Source organism: Triticum urartu, chromosome 3 (genome assembly GCF_003073215.2).
Source record: "Triticum urartu cultivar G1812 chromosome 3, Tu2.1, whole genome shotgun sequence".
In the NCBI taxonomy this organism is placed as follows: Eukaryota; Viridiplantae; Streptophyta; class Magnoliopsida; order Poales; family Poaceae; genus Triticum; species Triticum urartu.
The window spans coordinates 643,697,283-643,724,967 of NC_053024.1; the positions used below are offsets into that span (position 1 = coordinate 643,697,283).

Sequence of the window (27,685 nt, forward strand, 5' to 3'; positions counted from 1 at the left end):
CATGACAGCAGCAGGACGAGCGACGACACGATGACACGATGGAACACATGGTTCTTGGGAGTAGTGTGGAAAAGTTTGGCTTGGGTCGACATTTTCTGTGCTCGATCTATGATGGCTTGGGATCTGAGTGTATTTATACTACTTCTGAAGCTGGTAATCTCTAAGGGCCTTTTTGATTCGCAGGATTGTCGAAATGAAGAAATAGGAAAAATGCAGGAATAGGATGGCATGTCTCATAGTATCCTACAGGATTTAAAAGAATGTTTGATAGCGCGGGAAAAACAAAAGAATTCTAAAAAAAAGGTTTGAGTGGATGGAAATTATCCTCCAAAATGTAGTATAAATGGATCCTATGGATAAATTCCTAAGGATGCCAATCCTACAAATCAAACGAGCATTACAGGAAAAATTCCTAAGGGATCAAATCCTCCAAAAATTCAATGCAATTCCTTTGAATCAAAGGAGCCCTAAAACTACTTGATCTGAATGTACTCTGAAAAGCTACTTGATCTGACTGTCAAATTTGCACGGCTAATTGTTCTTGTTTTCGGATACCGAGGAGTTGAGATTTTTAAACCTAGGGTAGATCTTAATTATGTTTAGACTAAATTGGTTAGACACTTAGACTTCACACGTTTTTTTGGATTTATTTTAGGATTTTTCGGCAGCATGAGGTCCTTCGAAACTGTTAGTAGATCGAAGGCTTGCATGTATATTAAATTTGTCGATGTCATTAATCATGTACATTTCATTTCTCTTGGGAGCATCTAGAGAGGAAGTGACTGATTACAAAACATTCCATAGTGTGACTTAAGCAAATAAATGCGTGATTGCAAAACAACTGTAACAGTAAAAAATAGTAATTGTAAAAGATACAAAATAGAATGAATATAAGAATCAAATAACACAAAAGTTAAATTGCACCAAAATTAATGGAGTGCATTTGCACACCTAAAAGTGACTGAAACTTTCCATAGTGTGTCTTAAGCAAATATTGAAGAAAAAATCCACTGGAACTTCTAAAATTTCCAATCGCCTGTGTTTAGCAATTCATTTTTCTTTTATGCTTTATATAGATTTACTATCTCTATAATTCAAATTTTGATTTAGATTTTTTTGTGTGGAACCTGTGTATGTAGCAGGCATAGGTTGATTGGTCAAATTTACTTCTAATGACCATGTGCCAACCTAAAACCCTGTTTTTTTAGGGTCCAATCTTTTTTTAAGTACATCTAGACGTACCATAACTTTATAAATGGTAGAATTGAAATTATAAGAAACTGCCACTCGCTGCGAACAATGAGCGTGGCACACACTGCACCACTCATGATCAAGTCTGCATACAAACAACACCGCAAAGCAAGCTACAACACAAAAAGTCTATTCTAAGCTGACACACACACCCCATCTTGACCAACGTCGGACGCCTCTGAAGACCACCATCTTCCGTAGATCATCGCTTGTCGACGCACCCTCTACTCTAAATGCCTAAGAGAAGGTGGCAAGTGGAATGGAGGACTTGCTTCGGTCTAAGGGAAACATCGTTATGGAGACAACGGCGACGATTTGCGCTGGCCGGAGATGTTTGAGAATATGCTTAAACAGATTGGAACTTGGTATAAGTACGAGCAATAAGAGCAACTTTAACGGGCCTACCCAAACGGACGATGTTTTTATTCGTTTTTTGTCTGTTTGGATCGGCCGCCGGCCCGCCGTCCGTCCTCTTTTAGTTTTTGATCGGCAGTGCGCCCAACGGGCCGACCCATTTCATGACAGCGTGCGCGCTTTAGATCATGCCAGCTGGCGCTCCAGCGCGCGGGAAAAAAGCGGCCTAGCGCGCGGGAATGGTTCGCGCGAGCGCCGCGGCCGGCGCTCGTTATAAGAAGGCGCTCCCTCCACACTTTGCCCCGCTTGTTGTCCGCCGCCCACTCGTCTCGCCTCTGCGCCACCATGTCGATCCGCCGCCCTGGGCGCTTCGGATTTTCGCGGAGTCCGCGAGCGCCGTTCCGGCACCTTCTCCTCCGAGATCTGGTTTCGTGAGAAACGTCTCATCCTCGGCACCTTCGACACCGCAGAGGAGGCGGCGTGGCGCCTCCTGAGGCCTCGTCGGGATATGAATTTTCCCGACGTGTTGAGTCAGCAGACGCAGGATCTGGCGCCTCTCCCGCGGCTTTTCACCGACGAGGATCGTCGTGTCCACTGAAGGCGGCAGCGTTACCTCGCTATCGCCGAGATGGAGGTGGAAGCTATGGTGGTGTAGCGCGAACGCTTCCCGCTGGACATCATCGACGAGCGCCAGTTCTACAAACAAAGTAGGCTGGAGAGGGACGCGAGGAGGACGGAGCGAGCCGCCTATCGGGGGGGACAAGCGTTCGCAGAAGCAGGCCGCTCAATTGAAACAGAAGCTACGAGAAACGTCAGGTTGGGACTTTGAAGACGAGCAGTATGCTGACGCCTACATTCAGACGTCGGAGGACGACATTACCGAGTCGGAGTCAAAAAGCGACGAGTAGTGGTCTTTTGTTTTATCTGTGTACGCTAAAACTATCTATATATTCATTTTACGACCTAAATGGACGGCCGCGGATAAAATGAGTCGCCCCATTGAAGTTGCTCTAACGTGCCAACCCGTGTACTTCTTGTCTCGCAGAGTGAATGGTTTTGCTCTGAATCTGAAACTCTGAATCCATATCACACACAAAAGATCGAAGAGCAACTTTTGCAAGATGAGATGGAACGGCGTGACAAATGCCGCCGCTGGCTACCGCCATGATCAACAACATTAATTCTTAGCATCCAGTAGCAGCTAGCTAGTGCTTAGTTCAGTAGAGTAGAGGAGGTACATATTTATTTATTTATTATCCAAAGAAGAGGCAGCAAAAGGCCTAGTAGCCGGTGGTCTTGGTGAAATTGAAGTGGCCGCACTGCGTGAAGAAGGGCAGCCTGACGAACCCGAGGCGCTTCCTGGCCACGTCGAACTCCAGCACGGTGTTCTCCATCTGGAACCCTCCGACGAGCACCGCCGGCGCGCTGCGGTCCCCGGCCTTCACCCCCTCCATCCGCGAGAACGCCAGGCACGCCGTCCCCGGCCTCAGGTCCACCATCGAGCTCAGCCCGTTCATGGTCCAGTTCGTGCCGCCGCCGAGCGTCAGCGTCACGCCCGGCACCAGGTACCCGATCCGGGTGTTGGCCAGCGACTGCGTGTCGTAGCACAGCTCGAATGGCGGCACGGGCTTCACCGGCCGCGCCACGGGCCCGCCCTGCGCGCCCTGCGCCTTCAGGGCCCTGGCGAACGCGTCCACGAACGGGCGGTACACGTCGGGGCGGAGCAGGGTGAAGGGCACCTTCGTGCACACCACCGCGGCGCCGGCGCCGGGCACGCGGGTGCTCTCCACGGCGATGGACTGGAGCGAGACGTAGTGCGCGGGCGGCATGCCCTTCTTGGCGGCGACGAGCGGCGTGTAGACGAGCTCCTGCGTGAAGTCCCTCCCCGGCTGCGCGGAGACCTGGAACGGGCCGCCGCCGAAGATGGCCACACCGGTGTTGCCGGAGGACCCGCCGCGGGGGAGGCAGAGGAGGAACTTGTTGGGGACGCTCTGCGCGGACGCCACCTGCGCCGGCAGCGCGAGGCCGGAGCCCGCGAGCCCGGCCACGCCCGAGGCGCCCCGCGGCAGCGACTTGAGGAGCCTGCTGGGCGCGCACGCCGCCAGGGCCCGCACGTTCACCTGGCTCACCGGGTGGACGCCGTCGGTGGTGTTGGCGACGAACCTCGTGTGCACCAGGTCCCCGGGCGCGCACGCGCCGGTGACGGGGTTGTACGGATACGCGGTGCAGGTCCTGTCCTTGCGCGTGTCGTGGCCGCAGCCGCGCGCGCGGCAGCCCGGGATGTGGAAGGCGTTGGCGAGGCGGCAGGTGGGGCTGTTGCACGGGAAGTCGGCCGGCAGGTGGCCGCGCTGGCAGGTGGACCAGACGAGCGGGCCGGCGGTGTCGACGACGAGATCGGCCCCGTAGTGGAAGGGGATGGTGTAGAGGAGGGTGGCGGGGTCCTTGGTGACCGGAACGAGCACCGGGAGAGGCTTGCACGACGCCGGCCACGCCAGCGAGACGGCCAGGGCGAGGAGGGGGAGGAGCCGTGCTGCCATCTTTCTTTCTGGGTTCGCAGGGGATGTTTGGTGTCGAACTGTAACTTGCGACTTGCTGAGTGGAGTGTGGAATTGTTTATATACTAGTGGAGACTGGAGGTGAGATCTCTCGGCACCGGAAATAATGGCGGGTTCCCGCCGACGGTGAGGAGTAGTTAAATCGTTTTGGCCTGCGGCAGTGTCGGATCGTGCTGCGGCGTACTGGGGAAGGCATGCATGGGCGTGATCGATCTGATGGGGAGAAACCCATGTTCTACCTATCTGTCCATCCCTGTGGCCTGTGGGGAAGTTGCTTCCATGAGATGCATTGACCTTCTCACAGATCGCGCCGACGAAGAGTTCTCCCGTGCACGCCATCGTCAATCAAGCAGCGTCTACAGAATCGGGACTAACGATTTTGTTTGCGGTATATAAGATAATAGGAGGAGTTGCCGAGTAGTGAGCTGCTCCTGGTTTTCAGTTGGCCGTAAACCGGATTGATGCATGGGTGGAAATGTTTCACACCTTGATTGGCAACTTATGCAATTTCATGCCATTTTTTGCGAGCTGAATGCAGCTGAGATGGTTATGTTCATTGTGGGAACCAGTCCACCAGGTTCAAGTCATAGATTTGACGCTATTGCTTGCGCATTTCTGCCCACCGACCACGAGGCGACTGTGATGACTTCATCACTCTCAAAATGGTGTGCCGACTCGGTATCTCTGAGATGCTCGGTATCTCAAAATGTATAATGACGTTGATAGCTTGGTTTAGGCTGATTTTAGGGAGTCTCGTGTTTTGGTTGGGTTGGCGAGGTGGCGGCGTCCCCAGTTTAGGAATAATGGCCTCCATGTCTTATCCCCATTAAGTAGGTGCACTCAGTGCCGCTGGAGGGCGTGTGTAAGTGTGTGTCCGATAAATCTTCCTCGATTCGATCAACTTTGGTCTCCGGTGTTGTCTAGACTTGATCGTCGTTCGTGGCCTTTGGAACACCTACATGATTTTTTTGGGTCTTCTTTTTTGGGATGATGATTTGTTATGCAAATAGCGGTAGTTGGTGTCTTCTGGTCTACATCGAAGCCCTGCTTCTAACTCTTGAATTAAAATAAGTTCAATCCATTGAGACTGATGCTTAAAGGTGTCATTGGTCTTTGCTTACCGAGCATTACTGATGGATGCAAGAGGAATAAGATTTCCACACCACTAACGATTTAAATGTAAACATAAATAAAATATAAGCGTAATTTTTTTGCGAGGACTATAAGGATATGTTTGTAAGGTCTTGTGATACTAAATATATGGCATAGGCCTTACACAAGAAAAGATGTCGGTGGCTTTTAGTCAGTGGTCCCACTTGTAAGGAGGGGCAATTTGGTCTTAAAATTGTCTCAGCCCAGGGCCCTCTGAAACCTAATTTAGATGTCAAGCAAATCATATATAGTGGTAGGAAGCTGGTATCTGTGGTGGATTCGTTGGCAGTTTCAGACATGATGGATCACCACCTCTTACTTTTAAATGGCCGATGGAGGACGCGGGACCTCAGGTTTGTCAAGTTAAATGTTGATGCCACTCTTTATATTGATGAAGGTGTGGGTGCTACGACAACTGCAATTAGCCAATTAGGGATGAAAAGGGCTCGTTCCTAGCGGCGCAGTGTAAATTTATACACTATGCCGCTAGTGTGGTCACCACCGAGGCCCTTGCGATGAGAGATGGGCTGGCATTTGCAAACTCACTTGGCTTCCCTAGGATTGAAGCGGAGTGTGATTCCCCGATTGTGGTAGAATCATGTGATGGCCAAGCAAGATGGTGGCATGAAGCAGCAGCAATTTTCGCCTAATGTGTGGATATTTCTTTGTTGATCGGGAAGGTTAAATTTCAATACTACTCACGTTCTTGTAACCAAGCAGTGCATGTGTTATTGAATCACACTTATTGTAATAAGATTTCTCTTCGCTGGATGGACAAGCCTCCGAGCTGTCTAGTTTCTAAACTTGTGAACGATGTAATTCCCTTTTTAAGTCAGTAAAGCATGATGGCCTTTTCTTAAAAAAACACCAAAGCAAGAGGGCAAAACTGAGGAAACCTAAGATTTGGAAACTACGAGCAAGCAGCAAACTGGGTCGCCGTGCAGTCGACGGAGATGGACATTGGATGTGCGATGAGAGGTCGCACATGCTGACTTGCACACTGGCTCACTTCTTGTAACCAAGCAGTGCATGTGTTATTGAATCACACTTATTGTAATAAGATTTCTCTTCGCTGGATGGACAAGCCTCCGAGCTGTCTAGTTTCTAAACTTGTGAACGATGTAATTCCCTTTTTAAGTCAGTAAAGCATGATGGCCTTTTCTTAAAAAAACACCAAAGCAAGAGGGCAAAACTGAGGAAACCTAAGATTTGGAAACTACGAGCAAGCAGCAAACTGGGTCGCCGTGCAGTCGACGGAGATGGACATTGGATGTGCGATGAGAGGTCGCACATGCTGACTTGCACACTGGCTCACTTCTTGTAACCAAGCAGTGCATGTGTTATTGAATCACACTTATTGTAATAAGATTTCTCTTCGCTGGATGGACAAGCCTCCGAGCTGTCTAGTTTCTAAACTTGTGAACGATGTAATTCCCTTTTTAAGTCAGTAAAGCATGATGGCCTTTTCTTAAAAAAAACACCAAAGCAAGAGGGCAAAACTGAGGAAACCTAAGATTTGGAAACTACGAGCAAGCAGCAAACTGGGTCGCCGTGCAGTCGACGGAGATGGACATTGGATGTGCGATGAGAGGTCACACATGCTGACTTGCACACTGGCTCACGTACAACTGATCCTCATGCACGCCGTATCATGGCATGCACCAGCAATGACGTGGAGGAAGAAAAAAATAGGAGGTCGCCCACCGTGGGGCTCGAACCCACGACCACAAGGTTAAGAGCCTTGCGCTCTACCAACTGAGCTAGACGGGCTTTGCTGTTTTAGTTTTCATTTTTCATTTGTCAGTACATTTTCCAAAATACATGCACACAAGGCTCGTTTCTACTCCAATTTGGAAACGGGTACGGAGAAGGAAACATCCGTATCTGTTAGTGCACAATTATACACACTAATTATGCGGAGTTTAAGAATCCTAATCTGTTTTTTACTGCGTGTACGCCATGGAGTCGAAGACTTCTAAGAGCCGAATCCCTCAAAACTTTTTTTTTCGGGTGCTCAAAACTTGAATCCATCGTTCTATCATTCATCCTTTAATTGCTTGTATGTTTTGATTAAACTTTTGTTAGCAGATCCGTCAAAACTTAATCCCCCGAAAAAACACACAATTTTTTTGCACACGAGTTCATTTCAAACACAAGTTTAAACATCATACATAACTTAATTAAACAGTCCATTATCTACTAACAATACACCGACATCGAGCTAGCTAAAGCATCGCGATGGTAAACTAAAAATAGAACTAGACTGAAAAATTGGTTGTATTCCTCGTCGGAGGAGGAGATGGCTACCACCCTCCCTCGGAGTGGCTGTCGTCCTGGTTGTTGGTGGTGGGTCGACGCTACAACATCAAGTCATCCTTTTCCTCGTCGTCGCCGAGCTCCTTGAACATTTCCTCATGTTTGGCCTCGAGGTGGGTACGTTCTCCATGAACTTGAAGAACGTGTGACTCTCGGAGAAGATCAATAGGTCCTCCTCGAGGAGTGTGACCACAAAGGCAACATCAGCGCGCTCGGTCGAGCGATAACCCTTCTCCTTGGCTCGGAAGGCACAATGGTGATGGTGATCGCGGTTACGGCGTCGGCGAGGATGTTTAGTGCTACTTGTGAGCCGCGTTGGGATTTCCCCCGAAGTGCAAGGGTGAAGCAATATAGTAGCTGATAAGTATTTCCCTCGGTGAGAACCAAGGTTATCGAATCAATAGGACCACGCAAATCCTAGTAAACGGTACCTGCACACACAAGAGCAAATACTTGCACCCAACACGGGCAAGAAGATCGTTAATCCCCTTGAACTCGTTACTTGCAAGGGTTAAATCGGGTAGTGGTGGGTATATAAATTGAAAAGAAAAATAAAAGGAGAAAAATTGCAGCAAGGTATTTTTTATTTTAGTAATATGATTAAGCTAGACCCAGGAGCCATAACTTTCACTAGAGACTTCTCTCTCGAAAGAATAGCATACAGTGGGTAGACAAATTATTGTTGGACAATTGATAGAAAAGCGCATAGTTATGATGTTATTCATGGCAATGATCACATATATAGGCATCACGTCCGTGACATGTAGACCGACTCCTGAATGCATGTATTACTATTACTCCACCAATCGATTGCTATCCAGCATGCATCTATTGTATTAAGTTCATGACAAATAGAGTAACGCTTTAAGCAAGATGACATGATGTAGACAGAATAAAACCAAGCAATATGATTAAAACTTGTCGTTTTGCCCCTTAATGGCAGCAATACAAATACATGTCTCGCTACCCTTTTTGTCACTAGGTGAGGACACTGCAAGATTGAACCCACTACAAAGCACCTCTCCCTCTGAAGATAAATCGATCTAGTTGACCAAACCAAATGGATAGATCGAAGAGAAATACAAAGATATAATAATCATGCATAACAAAGTTCAGAAAAGACTCAATTACTTTAAATAAATAATTTGATCATAAACCCACAATTCATCAGAACCCAACAAACACACCGCAAAATTGTTTCGGATGGCTCTCTGGGGTTTTCCCAATATTTGAGAATTTATGGAAGTGGAATTAGATCAAACGGAGCCACATGGAGTCCACAAGGCATTAGGACGCGCCCTGTTGCCTTGTCGTCTCCTCGCTTCGCGTGTGGTCTCCTCCCCAAGCTTCTAGGGTCTCTTTTGTCCAAAAAAAACTTGTCAAAAAGTTTCGTAGCGTTTGGACTCTGTTTGGTATAGATTTTTCTGAAAAACCAAAAACAAGCAGAAAACAACAACTGGCACTAGACACTGGGTTAATAGGTTAGTTCCCCAAAAGATATAAAATAGTATAAAAATATCTAAGATTGGTAATATAATAGCATGAAATAATAAAAAATGATAGATACATCGAAGACGTATCATTTAGCTTCGTTTGTCTCTCAAAAAGCAAAGCACAGTGTCGACGCATGCAGACAACCTCCTCCGCGCACAAACATGCCAAGACACACTTGCGCCCCCGCGTCCGGGTTACAGATCATCACCCACTTGCCCCACGACTAGAGCCTCACGTCGTGGTACTTCGACAACGGCGACAGCTGTGACATGATCGGCTGCACAGGCACTTAGTGAAGGAGGCAACAGCTCCGGACAACGGCATGAGCTAGAGGGGAAGGTGGTGAGCCGCACAAGAAGGTGGTGGTGTTGGGGAACGTAGTAATTTCAAAAAATTTCCTACGCACACGCAAGATCATGGTGATGCATAACAACGAGAGGGGAGAGTGTTGTCTACGTACCCTCGTAGACCAACATCGGAAGCGTTATGACAACGCGGTTGATGTAGTCGTACATCTTCACGGCCCGACCGATCAAGCACCGAAACTACGGCACCTCCGAGTTCTAGCACACGTTCAGCTCGATGACGATCCCCGGACTCCGATCCAGCAAAGTGTTGGGGAAGAGTTCCGTCAGCACGACGGCGTGGTGACGATCTTGATGTTCTACTGTCGCAGGGCTTCGCCTAAGCACCACTACAATATTATCGAGGATTATGGTGGAGGGGGCACCGCACACGGCTAAGAGAACGATCACCAAGATCAACTTGTGTCTAGAGGTGCCCCCTGCCCCCGTATATAAAGGAGCAAGGGGGAGGGGCGGCCGGTCAGGAGGAGGCGCGCCAGGGAGGAGTCCTACTCCTACCGGGAGTAGGACTCCCTCCTTTTCCTTGTCCAACTAGGAGAGGGGGAAGGAAGGGAGAGAGAAGAGGAAGGAAAGGGGGGGCGCCGCCCCCCTCCTTGTCCAATTCGGACTAGAGGGGGAAGGGGCGCGCGGCCTGCCCTGGCCGCCCCTCCTCTTCTCCACTTTGGGCCCATGAGGCCCATTAACCCCCGGGGGGTTCCGGTAACCCCCCGGTACTCCGGTTTTATCCGAAACTTCTTCGGAACACTTCCGGTGTCCGAATATAGCCGTCCAATATATCAATCTTTATGTCTCGACCATTTCGAGACTCCTCGTCATGTCCGTGATCACATCCGGGACTCCAAACAATCTTCGGTACATCAAAATATATAAACTCATAATGAAACTGTCATCGTAACGTTAAGCGTGCGGACCCTACGGGTTCGAGAACAATGTAGACATGACCGAGACACGTCTCCAGTCAATAACTAATAGCGGAACCTGGATGCTCATATTGGCTCCTACATATTCTACGAAGATCTTTATCGGTCAGACCGCATAACAACATACGTTGTTCCCTTTGTCATCGGTATGTTACTTGCCCGAGATTCGGTCGTCGGTATCTCAATACCTAGTTCAATCTCGTTACCGGCAAGTCTCTTTATTCGTTTCGTAATACATCATCTCGCAACTAACTCATTAGTTGCAATGCTTGCAAGGCTTATGTGATGTGCATTACCAAGAGGGTCCAGAGATACCTCTCCGACAATCGGAGTGACAAATCCTAATCTTGAAATACGCCAACCCAACATGTACCTTTGGAGACACCTGTAGAGCTCCTTTATAATCACCCAGTTACGTTGTGACGTTTGGTAGCACACAAAGTGTTCCTCCGGCAAACGGGAGTTGCATAATCTCATAGTCATAGGAACATGTATAAGTCATGAAGAAAGCAATAGCAACATACTAAACAATCGGGTGCTAAGCTAATGGAATGAGTCATGTCAATCACATCATTCTCCTAATGATGTGATCCCGTTAATCAAATGACAACACATGTCTATGGTTAGGAAACATAACCATCTTCGATTAACGAGCTAGTCAAGTAGAGGCATACTAGTGACGTTTTAGTTTGTCTATGTATTCACACAAGTATTATGTTTCCGGTTAATACAATTCTAGCATGAATAATAAACATTTATCATGATATCAGGAAATAAAATAATAACTTTATTATTGCCTCTAGGGCATATTTCCTTCAGGTGGCGGTGCCACAAAGGTGGTGCAAGCCTCGAGAGGCCAGAGTGGCTGAGCGCCGACAGTGAAAATGGATGAGCGGCGGGGTAGGCTATGGTTTGGAGGGGTGGGTTATAGTCAGAGGCGGGCCAATTGGTCAGCGCACCGGTCACCAGGCCATGAATGTGGGACGGAGCAGTCTCCCTATTTTTTCTATTGAGTAGTGCTCTTCTTAGAGAAAATGAGACATAGGGGAAAGTTTTGTGGGGGTGAAAAGTTACTTTTTGAGGGATTAAAGAAAGTAAGAGATATAAAAGATGGGTTTTAATTCTTTAAACAAAAAATTCATGTCCCAAATATAATTTTGGGAGGATCGATTAGAGTCTAGGGATGCTCTAACAACAGGAAGAGGAAGGTATCATCAAAGTTGTTGGACGATCTTACCCTTTTATTTTATTTTTCAATTTTCAATGGGAGGGGGGGGTCATCACCTGGATCATTTCACTAAAAAAACATTTTTTCTGACATTTAAGGGGAAGAAGTTCCACCATCTGAATCATTTCATTTAAAAGCAGTGTGTTTACAACATTTGACGCGGAGAAATACAATTCAAGCGTGCACGGGATATTCCGGGAATGATCCATCATCCATGTTTGCTTTTGAGATTAGTGCTAATTGTGTGATTGTTTTTAGATTTTGTCTTGTTTCAAAGTGTTACATTAGGTTTTCTTCTTGTTCCAAAGTGTCCTTTAATGTTTCATTGTGTATCATTGCATATCAGCAAACCTGGTCCAAAACAAGTGTCACATGGTGCTACACGTTGAAACAAGACAAAACCCGAGCAAAACATTTTGGAACGAGATAAATTTGGACAACAACCAGAAAAGTAAAATGAATCTCAAAGTAACCATGGGCTATTTGTAGTGCAATGGCCATCCATCATCATTCATTCATGCACTGCATATGAAAACTGGATTCCTGGAGAGTAAAAAAAATACAGTGTCGACGCATGCAGACAACCTCCTCCGCGCGCAAACATGCCAAGACACACTTGCGCCCCCGCGTCCGGGTTACAGATCGTCACCCACTTGCCCCACGACTAGAGCCTCACGTCGTGGTACTTCGACAGCGGCGGCGGCTGTGACATGATCGGCTGCACAGGCGCTCAGTGAAGGAGGCAACAGCTCCGGACAACGGCATGAGCTAGAGGGGAAGGTGGTGAGCCGCACAAGAAGGCGGTGGCGGTGCCACAAAGGTGGTGCAAGCCTCGAGAGGCCAGAGTGGCCGAGCGCCGATAGTGAAAATGGTTGAGCGGCGGGGTAGGCTATGGTTTGGAGGGGTGGGTTATAGTCAGAGGCGGGCCAATTGGTCAGCGCACCGGTCACCAGGCCATGAATGTGGGACGGAGCAGTCTCCCTATTTTTTCTATTGAGTAGTGCTCTTCTTAGAGAAAAATGAGACATAGGGGAAAGTTTTGTGGGGGTGAAAAGTTAATTTTTGAGGGATTAAAGAAAATAAGAGATATAAAAGATGGGTCTTAATTCTTTAAACAGAAAATTCATGTCCCAAATATAATTTTGGGAGGATCGATTAGAGTCTAGGGATGCTCTAACAAGAGGAAGAGGAAGGTATCATCAAAGTTGTTGGACGATCTTACCCTTTTATTTTATTTTTCAATTTTCAATGGGAGGGGGGGGGGGGGGGTCACCACCTGGATCATTTCACTAAAAAAACTTTTTTTCTGACATTCAAGGGGAAGAAGTTCCACCATCTGAATCATTTCATTTAAAAGCAGTATGTTTACAACATTTGACGCGGAGAAATACAATTCAAGCGTGCACGGGATATTAGAAAATTCATGTCCCAAATATAATTTTGGGAGGATCGATTAGAGTCTAGGGATGCTCTAACAAGAGGAAGAGGAAGGTATCATCAAAGTTGTTGGACGATCTTACCCTTTTATTTTATTTTTCAATTTTCAATGGGAGGGGGGGGGGTCACCACCTGGATCATTTCACTAAAAAAACTTTTTTTCTGACATTCAAGGGGAAGAAGTTCCACCATCTGAATCATTTCATTTAAAAGCAGTATGTTTACAACATTTGACGCGGAGAAATACAATTCAAGCGTGCACGGGATATTCCGGGAATGATCCATCATCCATGTTTGCTTTTGAGATTAGTGCTAATTGTGTGATTGTTTTTAGATTTTGTCTTGTTTCAAAGTGTTACATTAGGTTTTCTTCTTGTTCCAAAGTGTCCTTTAATGTTTCATTGTGTATCATCGCATATTAGCAAACCTGATCCAAAACAAGTTTCACATGGTGCTACACGTTGAAACAAGACAAAAACCGAGCAAAACATTTTGGAACGAGATAAATTTGGACAACAACCAGAAAAGTAAAATGAATCTCAAAGTAACCATGGGCTATTTGTAGTGCAATGGCCATCCATCATCATTCATTTATGCACTGCATATGAAAACTGGATTCCTGGAGAGTAAAAAAATACACAAAGCGCCCACCGTGGGGCTCGAACCCACGACCACAAGGTTAAGAGCCTTGCGCTCTACCAACTGAGCTAGACGGGCTTTGTTGTTTTCACTTTTATTTATCAATAAGTGTTCCATGCTACACGCACAAAAGATATCAGCAAATTCCTGATAAAAAAATGGGTGCATCTGACAGTACATATTTATCTCTACATGTTTAGGTCCTCATTTTAACCAACCAAATGTGCTACTCCCTCCGTAAACTAATATAAGAACGTTTAGATCACTATTTTAGTAATCTAAACGTTCTTATATTAGTTTATAGAGGGAGTACATGCCATCAAAAACATGATAGGAACAGTCGCAGTAGGAACACTGATTTCACAGTCCGAAACAACGACGGAACAGACCAAGTTCAACAAAATCCATAAGTTGACAAATAATGGACAGGAATTAATTAACCAGAGAGGTGCACGGCTACAACTTACACTACATGCAAGGCTGCTCCCTTTCCTCAACAATCGGCAGTTTTCATGGTGAAATAGGAGGGTCATCCCAGCAGCTACACAAGCATCAGCAAGCAGGCTTGCGGGAGCAAGCACTAGGAACCAGCCAACGATCTACAGCTAGTTAGCCCATGTTCAACTGATCAACTGTCACTAGAGAACGTTTTGCAGCTGCGGCGGCCACCGCATTCAGCTGGAAAGAAACCCCCCTCTGGCTCTGAGGCTGGTGTTGCTCGCTGCCCCTCTGATCCTGCAGATAGTTTGGATTAGGATTGGTAGGGCTTGCGCCGGCTCCCTCATTGTCATCTTCTGCTTCCTCGGTCTGAGTTGGCGGCTTCAATGCAGGTAGGAGTTGGTAGTTTTCACTCAACAATGTGTCCTGTTCGGGTGGCAAGGGAATCGAGCCGGGTGGAGCTATAGACTTGGGCAAAGGGATCTTGTTCCGGCTGCGTGCCAACTCGAGTAGAACCTGTGTAACATCAGAAAATGACTTGTCATCAACCTATGCATATAGAGTACTTCGTGTCAACTTGAATTTCCAGGGATCTGATTAAACATAAAACAAGCACTTGACTTCAAAGCATAACCACATGAGTTGCTCATAGCCCTTTATCTACGCAAGATCTTATTTAGTTGAAGGCACTGGCAGCTAACATGCAAGGGAGTATACTTGTGCATGACCCTCAATCTCTAATATTTTTGTACTACTAATATGATTCATCAACATTTTACATAATCTTCAGATACCAGCCTCGTACACAAATAAGAATCATACCCTGTTCGTTTCGTGTTTCTATAAAAATCTGGCCATGCATTCCAAAACATTGGTTTCTACTATATGTAGCCTGTACCCGCAAAAAAAAACACACTATATGTAGCCTGTTCCCAAAGAATTGGAGGGGTGGGAGTGGAGGCACCAGTGCATCAGTGAATTGGCAGCTAACCGTCATTACGGAATGTTATGTGGGGAATGACTTGTCATCCACCTAGGCATATAATTATAGACTATTTTGTGTCAGATTTAAATTTCATGGGATCTGATAACGCGTAAAACAAGCACTTAACTTCAAAGCATAACCACAAAGTTGTTCATAGCCTTTATCTATGCAATATCTTCTTTAGTTGCACCTAGCAGCTACTAACACGCAAGTGAGTAGACTTGTGCACGACCCTAATATCTACCTAATATGATTCATAACATTTTAGGTGTATCTTCATGTGCCAGCCTCATACACATTAAGAATCATATGATGTTCGTACACATAATATATCTAAAGAGTAAAGCCAACTAATGAAGACAACGAGTATTCTTGTTTCCATGTCCAACAGTAAAGGCGGCTGCTTACAGTACCAGCAGGATCTCTGCGCTAACAGAAGAGGTTATTTACATCTTGCTTGGTTCTCAAAGGTTACATTGTGTATATGGAACTAGTTGCACATGATTCCTAAGATTTTGGACCCTTAAGCAGATAAGCATTCAACTTTCCAAACAAGACATGGGCTCAGCTGAACATTCCTAACAAGACATGGGCTCAGCTAACATTCCTAACAAGACATAGGCTCAGCTGCAAATTTCTAAAAAGACATGGACTAAACTGAATGTCAATCTTCTGCCGCAACTGGACTCTCCTTGCATCATCTGCTACTATCTGCACCTTTAAATGTCGCCACTCCCTGGTTACCCACCAAACTGGCAAAAGTTCGGTCGGTTCGAACTTCCTAAAGGATAAAGGAGTCATCTTGGTCCTGGTGGTAGAGTGGTAGAGTACTACTTGAGATGAATCTGGGTTCAAATCCCACATTCCCCTCATATGTTTTCCTTATAATTTCAGTATAACACTGACTGATATGCTGGTCCCTCGAATGACTACAAGTGTACATGAAACAACATTTTGTAAGCTCAATTACTCAAAAACACAATCTCTGCTGTTGCGAATAGTAGCTTCTAACCACCATGTCTGAAGCTTTGGTTGATGTGGGAATGCATTCATTTAATCGAGAAGTCTTCCCCTAATTTCTATTCCCAACTACCAAGTTACCTTTCTGATCTGCGCTGGCGACAGTGCCTCCTCGTCGATACCTCATCAGCCCTCTAGCGCCTCCTGGCCTCAGGCATACCCTCCGGTCAAGAGGCCCTAACAGATGATCCCTTTCTATGTGGTTATTCGACATAACCCATGCCATGAAGAGCGTCCAAATATAATGAAAGTTATGGATAATGCACATAATATAAGTAAAGCCTCATCAAGAAACTGAGTAGTCTTGTTTCCAGTTCCAACAGTCAGGAGGCTGCTACATTACCAGCAGCATCTCTGCACTAAGGTTGCATTGTGTGTATGGAAATAGTTGCACATGATTCTAAGATTTTGGACCCTTAAGCAGATAAGCATCCAACTTTCCAAACAAGATATGGGCTCAGCTGAACATTCCTAACAAGACATGGACTAAATTGGAGGTCGATCTTCTGCCCCAACTTAACTATCCTTGCATCATTTGCTACGAGCTTCACCCATGGATTTAAATCTCAGCACTCCCTGGTTGCCCACCAGATTGGCAAAAGTTTGGTCCAACTTCCTAAAGGATACAGCACTCATCTTGGCCCTAGCGGTAGGGTTGAGACTTGAGAGTTCTACTCGAGACGTTCTGGGTTCGAATCCCACATTCCCTCATATGTTTTCCTGAAATTTCAGTATAACACTGACTGATATGCTGGTACCCTGGATGGCTACGAGTGTAGACAAAATGACATTTCGTGAGCTGAAGGACTCAAAACCGCAATTCCTTGGTTGCAGATGGCTGCTTCTAACCACCATGTCTGAAACTTTGATTGATGTGTTCTTATTGTGGAATGCATTCATTTAATCGATAAGCTGACCCTTATTTGAAATTTATATTTTCCCCAAAATATCTCTCAGCCAAGAACCATATATGAACTCACTGAACTGAATCCGCGACACATCGGCGCATCCTCTACTGTGCTTATTCTTTTCCCAATCGGAGTCCACAACATTACTCCCTCCGAATCTGATAGGTTCACAGGAAAGCCGCTCCTCGATCTAGAATTTAAAGTGGCCCCTTATCCTCGTCATTCACCAAATGAATGAAGCTACGGGACCTGGTAATTTGTCCGAATCTAACGAAGATATACTCTAGGGTTTTTGGTGAGATTGATGGTACTCCAAAATTCCTACAATAAAAGGAAAAAAAAGAAAACGTACCTCGCGCGGCGGCGGCTGGGAGAAGGAGAAGTTGACCTTGGCCTGGATGGCGAGGCGGACGTCGTCGGCGTCCATCTGGGGCTTGGCCGCGTGGTCGGCGTAGACCTGGGCATCGCCGAGCACGTCCCCGACGTAGCGGTAGGCCAGGTCCAGGAACTGGTGCACGACGCGCGGCTCGTACTCGCCCTCGCCGAGCCCCATCGAGCGGAGGAGCTCCCGCACCACGCGCGCGTCGCGAGGCTCGTCCGCGCCGGAGGCTCCTCCCGCCGCCGCGGACGGGAGCGATGGCCTCACGCCTCCGCCGCCGTCCATGGTCTGACTGCTGTTTCTTGGGGCCTTGGCTGGTGGTGGGATTTCAGGGAGCGAGTTGGGTTTAGATATCACAACCATTTTTGAGGGAGAAGTAGGTGCTAGAACAACAAGCGACGCTTTGGCCGAGTGGTTAAGGCGTGTGCCTGCTAAGTACATGGGGTTTCCCCGCGAGAGTTCGAATCTCTCAGGCGTCGCAATTTTTTTTTTCATTTTCGTCCGTGGCTCATATATCTATTGACTTCATGGTCTCTTTTTAGAACATCAGGGAAGCATTGATGCTTCATGATCTCTTTATTTTTTGCACGGATTTTCTTTTGAAAAGAAAGGGGTTGCCTCCTAACGTATTTTATTAAAAACGAGGCACAATTTTTAGTGCTGCCTCCTCTTCCAAGCTTAAGTTTTCTCCTCCTCGCGCTGGCGCCGCCGCGGCTCCGCCTAGTCTCCGGGTGGCCTTAGTGCCATGGAGGGGATACAGCACGGCGAGCTTACATATTACAGGAAAAAAACTATCGCAACAGCGAGAGTGAGACCTAGGAAGCCCAGCTGCATATCCTCCTTGCTCGCACTCATCTTCACCAGGCGATCTGCAGAAGTTCTCTTCTTCGACGATCTAGTAGTCGCAAGTGTCTCCGAAGTAGCACCGATTGATCGCCCGAGCACAAAATCTTCCATTGATGGATCATGGCACTCACATCATCGTCGACTCAGCCTCACAGGAGGCCGGGCACGCTGCCGATCACCGTACCGGCTGCACACAGTCCCCCTCGATTAATCGATTATGGCGCAAAGAAACTGAGACGAAGAACCCACCGAAGACGGCGGCGACGAGGGAGCGCGCGTCGCCACCCCACCGACGTGTGTCCGAGTCCCACAATTTCTATATGAGCGTCGTACCGTATCTAACTCGAAACCCAATCCTGTGTCCGACTCCGACCGCAGCTCCTTTTCTTGTCCGACCGCAGCTCCGCACCCTCCTTTTATATACGCCTCTGCGCCGCTTATAGCAACACAATTACAACAAGAGATCTCTAATCTAACAACAAGTCAACAAGAGATCGAGATCGAGATATGCACCGTGGGCGCATCGCCGTGAACCCGGCCGCCGTCACGTTCGCCATGTTTCCGCCGCCGCCGCCGCGCTTCAACTTCAACCACATGTTTCCCGTGCAGGTGGTGCAGCCCCCGCCGTTTGCCTTCCACGCTGCTCCCCTGCCGCCGGTACAGCCGGAGCTGCCGGTCCAGGTGCGCCCTGTGTGGGCGGGGAACTTCAACGAAGAGTGGGGCTACCTCCAGAGCTTCGCCGCGTGCGCCCGCTACATCGCTGTCGACGTGCACTACCCTGGACTCGTCCACGCCGCCGACCAGGACCTCAACAGCCTGCCGGTGGAGCACCGCTACGCGCTCATGAAGGCCAACGTGGACGGCCTCAAGCCGCTCCAGGTCGGCATCGCCGTCTGCGACCACCAAGGCCAGCAGGTCGCCTGGGAGTTCAACCTCCGCGACTTCTGCGGCCTCGCCGACCCGCACGACGACAAGGCCCTCGACTACCTCGCCCGCCGCGGCCTCGACCTCGACACGCTCCGCAACCACGGCGTCGACGCCTACATGCTTGGCGCGCTGCTCATGGGTTCCGGCCTCATCGGCGCCGGACACGGGCGGCCGCTGTCGTGGATCACCCACGCCGGCGCCTACGACGTGGCGTACCTTCTCAAGATTGTCACGGGCGGCGCCCCGCTGCCGCACGACGTGGCCGGGTTCCTCGGCGCCATCCAGTACTACCTCGGCCAGCATGTCTACGACGTCGCCACGATGGCGGCCAACTGCACGGGCATGCCGGTGGGGCTGGACCACATCGCCACTAACCTGCGCATCCACCCGCCGTGGGGGAGCCCTCGCCTCGCAGGCGCCGCCGGCGTGCGCGCACTTCTGGCCTTCAGGATTTTGAAGGACGGGCGGTTCGGTGGCAACGCGGAGAGGTTCCGAGGCCTGCTTCAGGGCCTGCAGCATTAGTTCTTCTTCCACGGTCGATCAGAATCGCACACGAGCAACGTCCTTGGTCAAGAATTCGAATGTGCAACGGACTCATGCCGCCTGCCGCCGGTTAAATATATTGCGCACTTGCGTCGATCATTGGTAGTTCAGAAGATTGTTATTACTACTGCAGTTTTATATACTTATTATAGGTCAAGCGTTTGTTTTTCTCATCGCAAAAATAAGAACACTTGATTTTCCTTTTCGTAGTATTCAAAACTTCCAGTCAAGGGTTCTTTTAGTGATGCGTGATGTATTTGTCGTAATAATTTACAATACTTACTTGAGTATTATATGTATATAAACCTTCTACGCAAATACAAGCATTGTATTCTATTATGTGTGTATTTTCTTAGGGCATCTCCAACGCCGAATATTGTGTGTGGTCATGTTCATAAATAGTGATATAAAGAGCCGGCCATCCAACGCTTACCGTAAACCTTCATCCGTAATACAAATAGATTCAGACATAATTCATGCGAACGGACATAAATTTGATATATTTTATATAAATCGAATGGTATTTCATCCGTTCAACTAAAACCTAAACTAATTTGTAGCCGACGGCGACGGATGTGTTCCAATCTTGACGAGTTCCCCGTCGTGCAAAAGGATAAATATTCTAATACATACATTTCAAAATGATAAATTACTTAAATAATGTAAAACCATGAATTTGAAAATTGTTTATGCAATGTAAAAATATTGTTAGCATAGTTATAAAATATGTTGATATCACTCAAAAAATGTATGTGATATTTAAAAAGTATTCATTTCAAAAAGATGTACGTGAAATATTTTTATAGTGTGAAAAATATGTTTCTGTAATTAAAAAAATAATTCATACCATTCAAAAAAAGGTGCGCTGCATTTAAAAATGCTCACGCATTTCAAAAGATGTCTTTGACATTTAAAAAAATGTTACTATATGATGTAAAAAAATGACCGCGTAGTTTGAAAAATGTTCCCTGTCATTCAACAAAAAAGCATCACCTTGTATTTGGAAAATGGTCAACACATATTCAAAAAAATATTGAAAATGATGTATTTCCTAAAATATTAATCACATAATTGAAAATTGTTCAATGTGTATTTAAATAATATTTCTTATATACACAAAAATGTACAACTTGTGTTGCATAAAATAGACATGTATTATAAAACATAAAATGGAAGAAAAGAAGAAGAAAAAACCCAAAGAAAACCAAGGAAAAATTGATAGAAAACTGATAGAAATGTTGTTTTTCCTTTTAGATCATTTGTAGTTCAGAAGATTGTTGTTACTACTACAGTCTTATTGTATACTTATAGGTCGAGAGTTTGTTTTTCTCATCGTAAAAAAAACATATGATTTTCCTTTAAGTAGTATTCAAAACTTCCAGTCAAGGTTTTAGTGATGCGTGATGTATTTGTAGTAATAATTCGCAATACTTACTTGAGTAGTATATATAAACAACCGTCAACCCGTGTACCTTCTAAGCAAATACAAGCATTGTATTTTATTATGTGTGTATTTTCTTAGGGCATCTTCAACGCCGGATATAATATTTGTTTATAAACGTGTCTGCGAAAAGTGATACGAAGAGCCGGCCGTTCAAAGTTAACTGTAAACCTTCGTCTGTAATAAAAATAGATTCAGACATACAACCCATTAACAGTCGCGGTAAGGCCGCCTCCTCGCCAATGCCATGTCGTGGATTTTTACTGTCGCATATATCTACACTACCCTAGATAACACCTCCCCACGGTGAATTCTTTCCTTCTCTTCCCCAGTCATCACAAAGGCGGCCCAGCACGCGATCTTCCCCTCTCTCTCGTTTCCTCTCCCACAGCCTGTTTGGCAAACGAAGGGAAGAGGAATAGGAGTTTTACCAGCCCTCCCCCAGGTAATAGATAAGTGGGACTTTTACACCTGAATTTCCCTTTCACTTCCCTGTCAAATTCCCATTCCACCTAAACAAACAAAGGAATAAAACTCTCTAAGCCTCAAACTTCCATTCCCTCTCTCCAATTCCACCGAACCAAACACGCTGCATGTGGAGGAGAGGAAGCGGCTGCAAGCACGCCACCGGCGCTGCCGCGCTGGGTCGATGGTGTCGTACCTCGGCGGCCGGGATCAGGCAAGGTTGATAGGAAGCAGCGGCGCCCCTCTCCCCCGAGCTCCAGATCCATGGCAGCAGCAGCGAGGTGAGCAGCGGCAAAGGCGCCTCCGTAGAGGTGCCGGTTGGCGTCTGGCAACTGGCAGAAGTGCGTGGACTAGCAGCGGCCGCAGCGATGCAGAGAAGGTGGAGGCTAGGAGGCGGAGGAAGAAGAAGGGATGGCGAGGCAGAGGAAGCGGTGGGCGGAGGCGGAGGCGGAGGAAGGAGAACGGGCAAGATGCATCGGAAGATGTCGAGGAGACGGGTCGGCAGCAGGCAAAATGAGGAGGAGCTGGGCGACGAGGGCATGGTGGCCGGCGGAACCAAGATCGGCACCTCCCCATCCAGATCTTCTGCGAGGGAACGAGGTACGTACCGCTTGCCCATGGATTCTGGAAGGATGTTCCCATCTCTATGCCTAAAATGTCTCTCTGGTCAGTGCAGTGCACTTGTACCATCTCAGCCAGGCGAGAAAATTGTGACATATCATGTTCGTCCAGTAGATACGTCAACAGATTTTGAAGGAACAAAAAGCCTTCGATCAACTCAGCCACTAATAGAAGCTCTGTTTCTACCTAAATCTTAATTTTTCAATCTCTAAGAATCAGTTTTGACAATGACATGAAACTTGTAAATCATATCATTTCATTTTCAGCCACTACATTGTACTCATGTATCAACATGCTCCATAGAAAGCTTATGCAGAACTGAATCAAACGAAGCTTCTTTCATTTTAGGAATTCGTTGAATCCTAAAAAATGTTAAATCTATCTAAGGAAGTGCTTACCACATCGACACACAGCGTGTGCTTAGTCACAATTTTACATACATCATTGCTGAGTCACCATCATATAAACTGATACCATTTCATTTTCATTTCCTGCACTCTTTCTTCCTGTTTGATCCTACAATTGGACTCATTCAGTGTACTGTTACCTATTCTTTTCACTGCGAGATGCATGGCTCATTATCTGTATGTGCCATTCTGTAAAGGGAGTCCAGTACTAGCTAATTCCACTTAGTACAAGACGTATGCCTGATTATCTGTGTGCGCAATCTGTGAAACAACATACTCTATTAAAGTTTTATATCACTGCTGCTTGCCCAGTTACTCTCTTCTCAGACTGCATAACTGAATTGCCTTAGGATCTTGTAGTTTTTCATAGTTTTCTTTTAACTGGCACATATATGTATTTTCACTGCACACATTCTTTCTCCATTGCTAACATAACACATTTTACCTGTTAGGTACTCCATCTGGTTGGATAGCAAATCGTGTTTTAATGCTGATTCAATGCTTATCATTGAGTATTTCTTACGGAGAAAGACAGCAGAGTATGCCATTTCAGCGCACTATGATCACACCTGTGTCTGGGAGGAAGTTCTTCAGAACAAGCGCTTAAGCAAGTACAATCACACTGCTATCGACGAGCAATTTTACTTTTATCAGTCTGACGTCCTGTGAAGTTTAATGCCTCTGGCCAAGATCCTGTTCTACCGAGTTGTAGGTAGCATTTACTTATTTTTGATAAATTCTCCTATGAGTAAATGAATTGATCAAGTGTATAATAATTGTGCAGATGTGCCCGAAGGTTCTTTCATCGTGCGTGCCCATACACCAATGTCTAATTTATTTTCATGCCTTTGGTTCAATGAGGCCAACCGTTTCACCTCACATGATCAATTGAGTTTTACATACACTTACTTGAAGCTCAGGAGAATGAACGCTGGAAGATATTTTCTAAATATGTTTTAAGGTAATAAATTTTCTGATAGAGCCTTCCTTCTGCTGGCTGAGCTCCTCCTGATATGTTGTATTTTATCTTAGTTAAATCTTAATAAATAATTACCTTCGATAGTCCACGCCTATGCAAAAAGGAAAAAAAATGCCGAACTTGTGTTATCTATGTTAACATTTCTTTTCATCGTATCAATGCTTACAATGGTTCACATAGAATCTTAATATGGTTCTTTTCATTTTATTGTTAAAACAGAGTGTGAAAGAGGAGCAGTAGCTAAACTGTTCCATCACCGAACTAATCGAACTGCATATCCACCCCCGACCAACCTTCATATGGATAAAAATCGTTCGTCGATGCCAATCTAAGATTGCCATTGAGGAATTGAGGGCGGAGCTACTCTTTTCATTTTGATGCATATGTACCATGCATCCAGTCTGCGGTGGGATGGAGCAGCGAGGCCGGAGACCCAGGCATGATACTGACAAGGAGCAGTAGCGTCATGGATCTGCAGGGAAGCGTCACCGAGGGATGGCTGATGTCAAGGTGAGCTTTTGTCAATCCTTCTCCCCCTTTAACTCCTGATCTTTGTCACTCTCTCTCTTTCTGCCCATATATGCAAAGATCGCACTGTTTATTTCATTCCGAATGTTGCTACCTTGTTCATCTCTTTTTGGAAATTAAGAGGACTGTATGCACTTTGTAAGCATATAAATGTTTTTCTCCTATCATTTTTGTTGACATGATGATAGGTTCTGGAATTTGGGGTGTTAACAAATTTGCTTACATATTTGTTTGTTAGGCACACATAGCTCCGGCTGCCGCGGATAGGCAGTACTCGACACATGATATCCCTCTGACTGAACCCTGTTTCGTGCAAATTCAGACATGCTCTGTATTTTTTTGGTAGGAATATTAAGCTCTAAAGACATAATTATTCAGACTGTAAGTTTTTTGCTTTGTGTTTCAGAAACCTGTACACACCTGCTTGCAAGACAAGAACGTCTTTACTGTAGTACATAATCATCTTCTTCTTGGTGGCCTGATTAGAATTATGCTAATTAACTCGCTTTGCACTTGGGGTAAATAGGCCAGACTAAAAGGTGCGATTACTAATGGCGAACAGCATGACGTCAACCTGATATTTAATAGTTGCAACTAACCAAATCAAATGAATACGAAGTATCTCCTCGGCCTGTTATCTCAGTATGTATTGCTCTTTTATTTGCTATTTTCCCAGAATTAGAGACAGTAGCTTAGAGCCCATCTATATGTTGGCTCCCATCTATTCTAGCCTGTGGCCATATCAAGGGTTCTCGCTGTCTAATTTGGTGGATATTAGCTTTGTCCTCATAGAGATTGTCCCTGGGAGCATCATTAAGCTATTGGTTGTTCCCTGCCATCCTCATGAATTTATTTTAGATTTGAATTTATAATCAAACACTGCAATTTATATTTCTATCAGTATAATTGTATGTCACCTATCCTATTTTCTGCAGGTACAGATGATTCTATGATCCAGATTCTAGGTACATCCTTCACTACTACAATCCGGGATATACTTAGAAGTGTACTGCTTATATAGTGAATATCTTCAATTCATATGGTCCTCTGCTGAACACTCGCTGCTATCTTTGGTTCATATGGTCGCCGGCTTGACGCTCATTGCTATCTTTGGTCATATGTTCGTCGACTGGACAATCGTTGCTATCTTTGATTCATAAGTTCTGCATAGTTGGTTAGTTCAGATTTTTGAGGGAATGGTTGGTGCAGAGTTAGTTTTTATGGTTATTGAAACCATGCAAATTTTATCTTTCCCCCCTCCTCTCCGGTCACTTAAATTTAAAACGCATACATGTTCATTTATGAACTCTGCACCAGCACAGATGAACCATGCAATCTATTCTAGGAATTTGACTCAGATTTCCATTGTAGGGACACGAAGGTACATATTGCATCATCTGTTGTTACTGCACCATTGCTCCCTAACCTGAGCCATGAAATTATTCACCTGTCATCTCACGAGGAAGAGTTTAGTCAGATGATTCATAACATCTTCTGATTTTTCAAACATTCAAGCCTGTTTCATATGCCACTTCATTTGGTTAATTTTTTTGTTTTTCATTACATTTTGATGCATGGCGCCCTTATATTTTCTGCTGGGGGCATTTGAGTTAACCTGACTATTGTCCCAAGTTGTGTTATATGTTCCACAAGATGGTCCAATGGTCCTGTTAGTTCTGTTTCATTTTCCTGTTTACATGTAGCAGTGTACTTTGTTAGTTATGTCTCATGTTCTTGTTTACATGTACAATCATACATTTCCCTGTTTGAATCCCCTTAATTAGTAAGGTGGGCTCAAAAGCTTGGGTCATGAGTCACAAGAACCCGAGAAAGGCATCATATATTCCTTTTGCAAGACTCTGAGAACTTCGAATACGAGTACCCATGGTGGTTTGTCTGTTCTTAGGAGACATGCTAGGAGACATGTTGAAGAATTTTTTGACTTCCTCCGCCGGTTATCAATGAAAGCATCAATGAAAGCATTTTTTGACTTCCTCCGCCGGTTATCAATGAAAGCATTTTTTTGACTCCAGTTGATGTCTACACAATTTCTGGTTTATTGAATGGTATGGGTGCTTTGCAGACATGTCTCAGAATCCATGTTCTATTCTATTCAATCTCATATACGTCGTTTCCATTGCAAACAAATATCTTTCTTATTTCTCACACTAACAATTCTGTCAACACATGCTCGATAGCGCGACGACGAACATCCAGAGTACATCATCCGCGGTAAGCACGTGCGCTGTTCATCATGTTTGAAATATTACTGCATCATGTATCATATAAGCATGTTTGTCCTGAATCCCAACTGGAAAAGTGTCTACAACGTGTTTGTGTTCATATCTGTTTATCCATCTAAAATCATATCTCGTGTATCTCAGAAGACTCAAATTAGATCGGTTTATTGAAACTGAAGGATGGTTGATTTGGTTTGGAGTAAAACTGTAGGGTAATGGACTTTTGTGACATTGAGTTGTTTCTCGAACACAGATCCTTGGGAGAGGAAGAGTTCGAGCAAGGAATCGGATCTTCAGGTGACCGCACATTCATTCAAACCAGATGACCCACATCCACTCCCATCGTAGCTTGCTCTTTTGGGTTTCTGTAGGTTCGTTGCAATGCAGTGAAGAATTGAAATAGTTGAAGAGAACATTAAGAGGTGATGCTATAAGCTTGCTTGTGTGCTACATGATGTTGTGATTCAAAGGATTGTGCATGTTCTCACTGAATGGAAAAAAAGGCACTATAGTAAGAGTTGACTAAATGTAGAGTTTTGAATCCCTTTACCATAGTAGTTTAAATAGCAATCAGAAGTTCTTTTCCTGAGCCAGTGATTAATCAGTGCTAAAGCTGTTCCGCATATTAGTTAAAAATGTTGTATTTTAATTAGAAAGTATAATTTCATTACTGAACCAGTGACCGATCAGTGTTGAATTAGCTTTGAATATTTTGTGGAATTTCATTGAATAACTTGTCTGGATCTTTATACCAACTATAATTGTTTCATTATAAATAGAAGAGTGGAAGGGGCGTCTCCCACCTGGCACCGCCCTAACTTCCTTTCAGGAGGCGCCGCCAGGGGCGCCCCAACCCCTAATAATTCATGCAAAGATGGTATAATTCATGCAAACAGACATAAATTGGATATATTTTATATAAATTGAATGATATTTCATCGGTTCAACTAAAACCTAAACTAATTTGTAGCAGACGGTGACCTCGTAGGACTGGTCGGGTTGGGAACGGATATATATAGGGTCAGGTGGGCCAGCGTGAGCCAGGTCCGACGTGGCGGGCGCGCCCGGGCGCCCTCATATCCGGCCCATATTTGGGCTGGATATGAGGGGTGCCAGTAAGCCCAGGCATTTGAGACCCATTTGAGACATCTGTCTGGGTGAAAAAATATGATCGGGCAATGATTGGGCTGTCCTCCTGGACATATGAGATGAGTTTGATACGTTCAGCCGTAGATGCTCTTATATTA

General features: G+C 45.6%; 3 protein-coding genes, 3 non-coding genes and 1 pseudogene across 6 annotated transcripts; 3 read left to right on the forward strand and 4 right to left on the reverse strand.

Moving 5' to 3' along the window:
• Positions 1-2,673: 2,673 nt before the first annotated feature.
• LOC125548951 (chitinase CLP-like) lies at positions 2,674-4,259 on the reverse strand. Its single transcript, XM_048712462.1, has one exon. It carries the CDS (start codon positions 4,140-4,142, stop codon positions 2,886-2,888), a length of 1,257 nt encoding a protein of 418 aa, XP_048568419.1. The 5' UTR covers positions 4,143-4,259; the 3' UTR covers positions 2,674-2,885.
• A 2,750-nt stretch (positions 4,260-7,009) lies between these two features.
• On the reverse strand, positions 7,010-7,082 carry TRNAK-CUU. The gene has a single exon. It is a non-coding gene; the product is annotated as a tRNA-Lys (tRNA).
• A 6,634-nt stretch (positions 7,083-13,716) lies between these two features.
• TRNAK-CUU lies at positions 13,717-13,789 on the reverse strand. Its single transcript has one exon. It is a non-coding gene; the product is annotated as a tRNA-Lys (tRNA).
• A 255-nt stretch (positions 13,790-14,044) lies between these two features.
• On the reverse strand, positions 14,045-17,767 carry LOC125545628 (transcription initiation factor TFIID subunit 9-like). The gene is made up of 2 exons (XM_048709639.1): positions 17,415-17,767; positions 14,045-14,665 (listed from the first exon to the last, which is right to left on the reverse strand). The coding sequence occupies exons 1-2, from the start codon at positions 17,724-17,726 to the stop codon at positions 14,321-14,323; spliced, it is 657 nt and encodes a 218-aa protein (XP_048565596.1). The 5' UTR covers positions 17,727-17,767; the 3' UTR covers positions 14,045-14,320.
• Positions 17,768-17,838: 71 nt separating this feature from the next.
• On the forward strand, positions 17,839-17,920 carry TRNAS-GCU. Its single transcript has one exon. It is a non-coding gene; the product is annotated as a tRNA-Ser (tRNA).
• Positions 17,921-18,794: 874 nt separating this feature from the next.
• LOC125547092 (probable CCR4-associated factor 1 homolog 11) lies at positions 18,795-19,884 on the forward strand. Its single transcript, XM_048711109.1, has one exon. It carries the CDS (start codon positions 18,795-18,797, stop codon positions 19,734-19,736), a length of 942 nt encoding a protein of 313 aa, XP_048567066.1. The 3' UTR covers positions 19,737-19,884.
• A 2,261-nt stretch (positions 19,885-22,145) lies between these two features.
• LOC125547093 lies at positions 22,146-27,133 on the forward strand (annotated as a pseudogene).
• The last annotated feature ends 552 nt before the right edge of the window (positions 27,134-27,685 follow it).

What these genes read in the sequence shown, in the direction of transcription:
- LOC125548951 (XM_048712462.1), bottom strand. Translation starts at nt 4,142, where the DNA reads ATGGCAGCACGGCTCCTCCCCCTCCTCGCCCTGGCCGTCTCGCTGGCG.
- LOC125545628 (XM_048709639.1), bottom strand. Translation starts at nt 17,726, where the DNA reads ATGGACGGCGGCGGAGGCGTGAGGCCATCGCTCCCGTCCGCGGCGGCG. An exon ending in CCCAGCCGCCGCCGCGCGAG is followed by an intron (nt 14,666 to 17,414) that starts GTACGTTTTCTT and finishes GATGTTACACAG; the next exon opens with GTTCTACTCGAGTTGGCACG.
- LOC125547092 (XM_048711109.1), top strand. Translation starts at nt 18,795, where the DNA reads ATGCACCGTGGGCGCATCGCCGTGAACCCGGCCGCCGTCACGTTCGCC.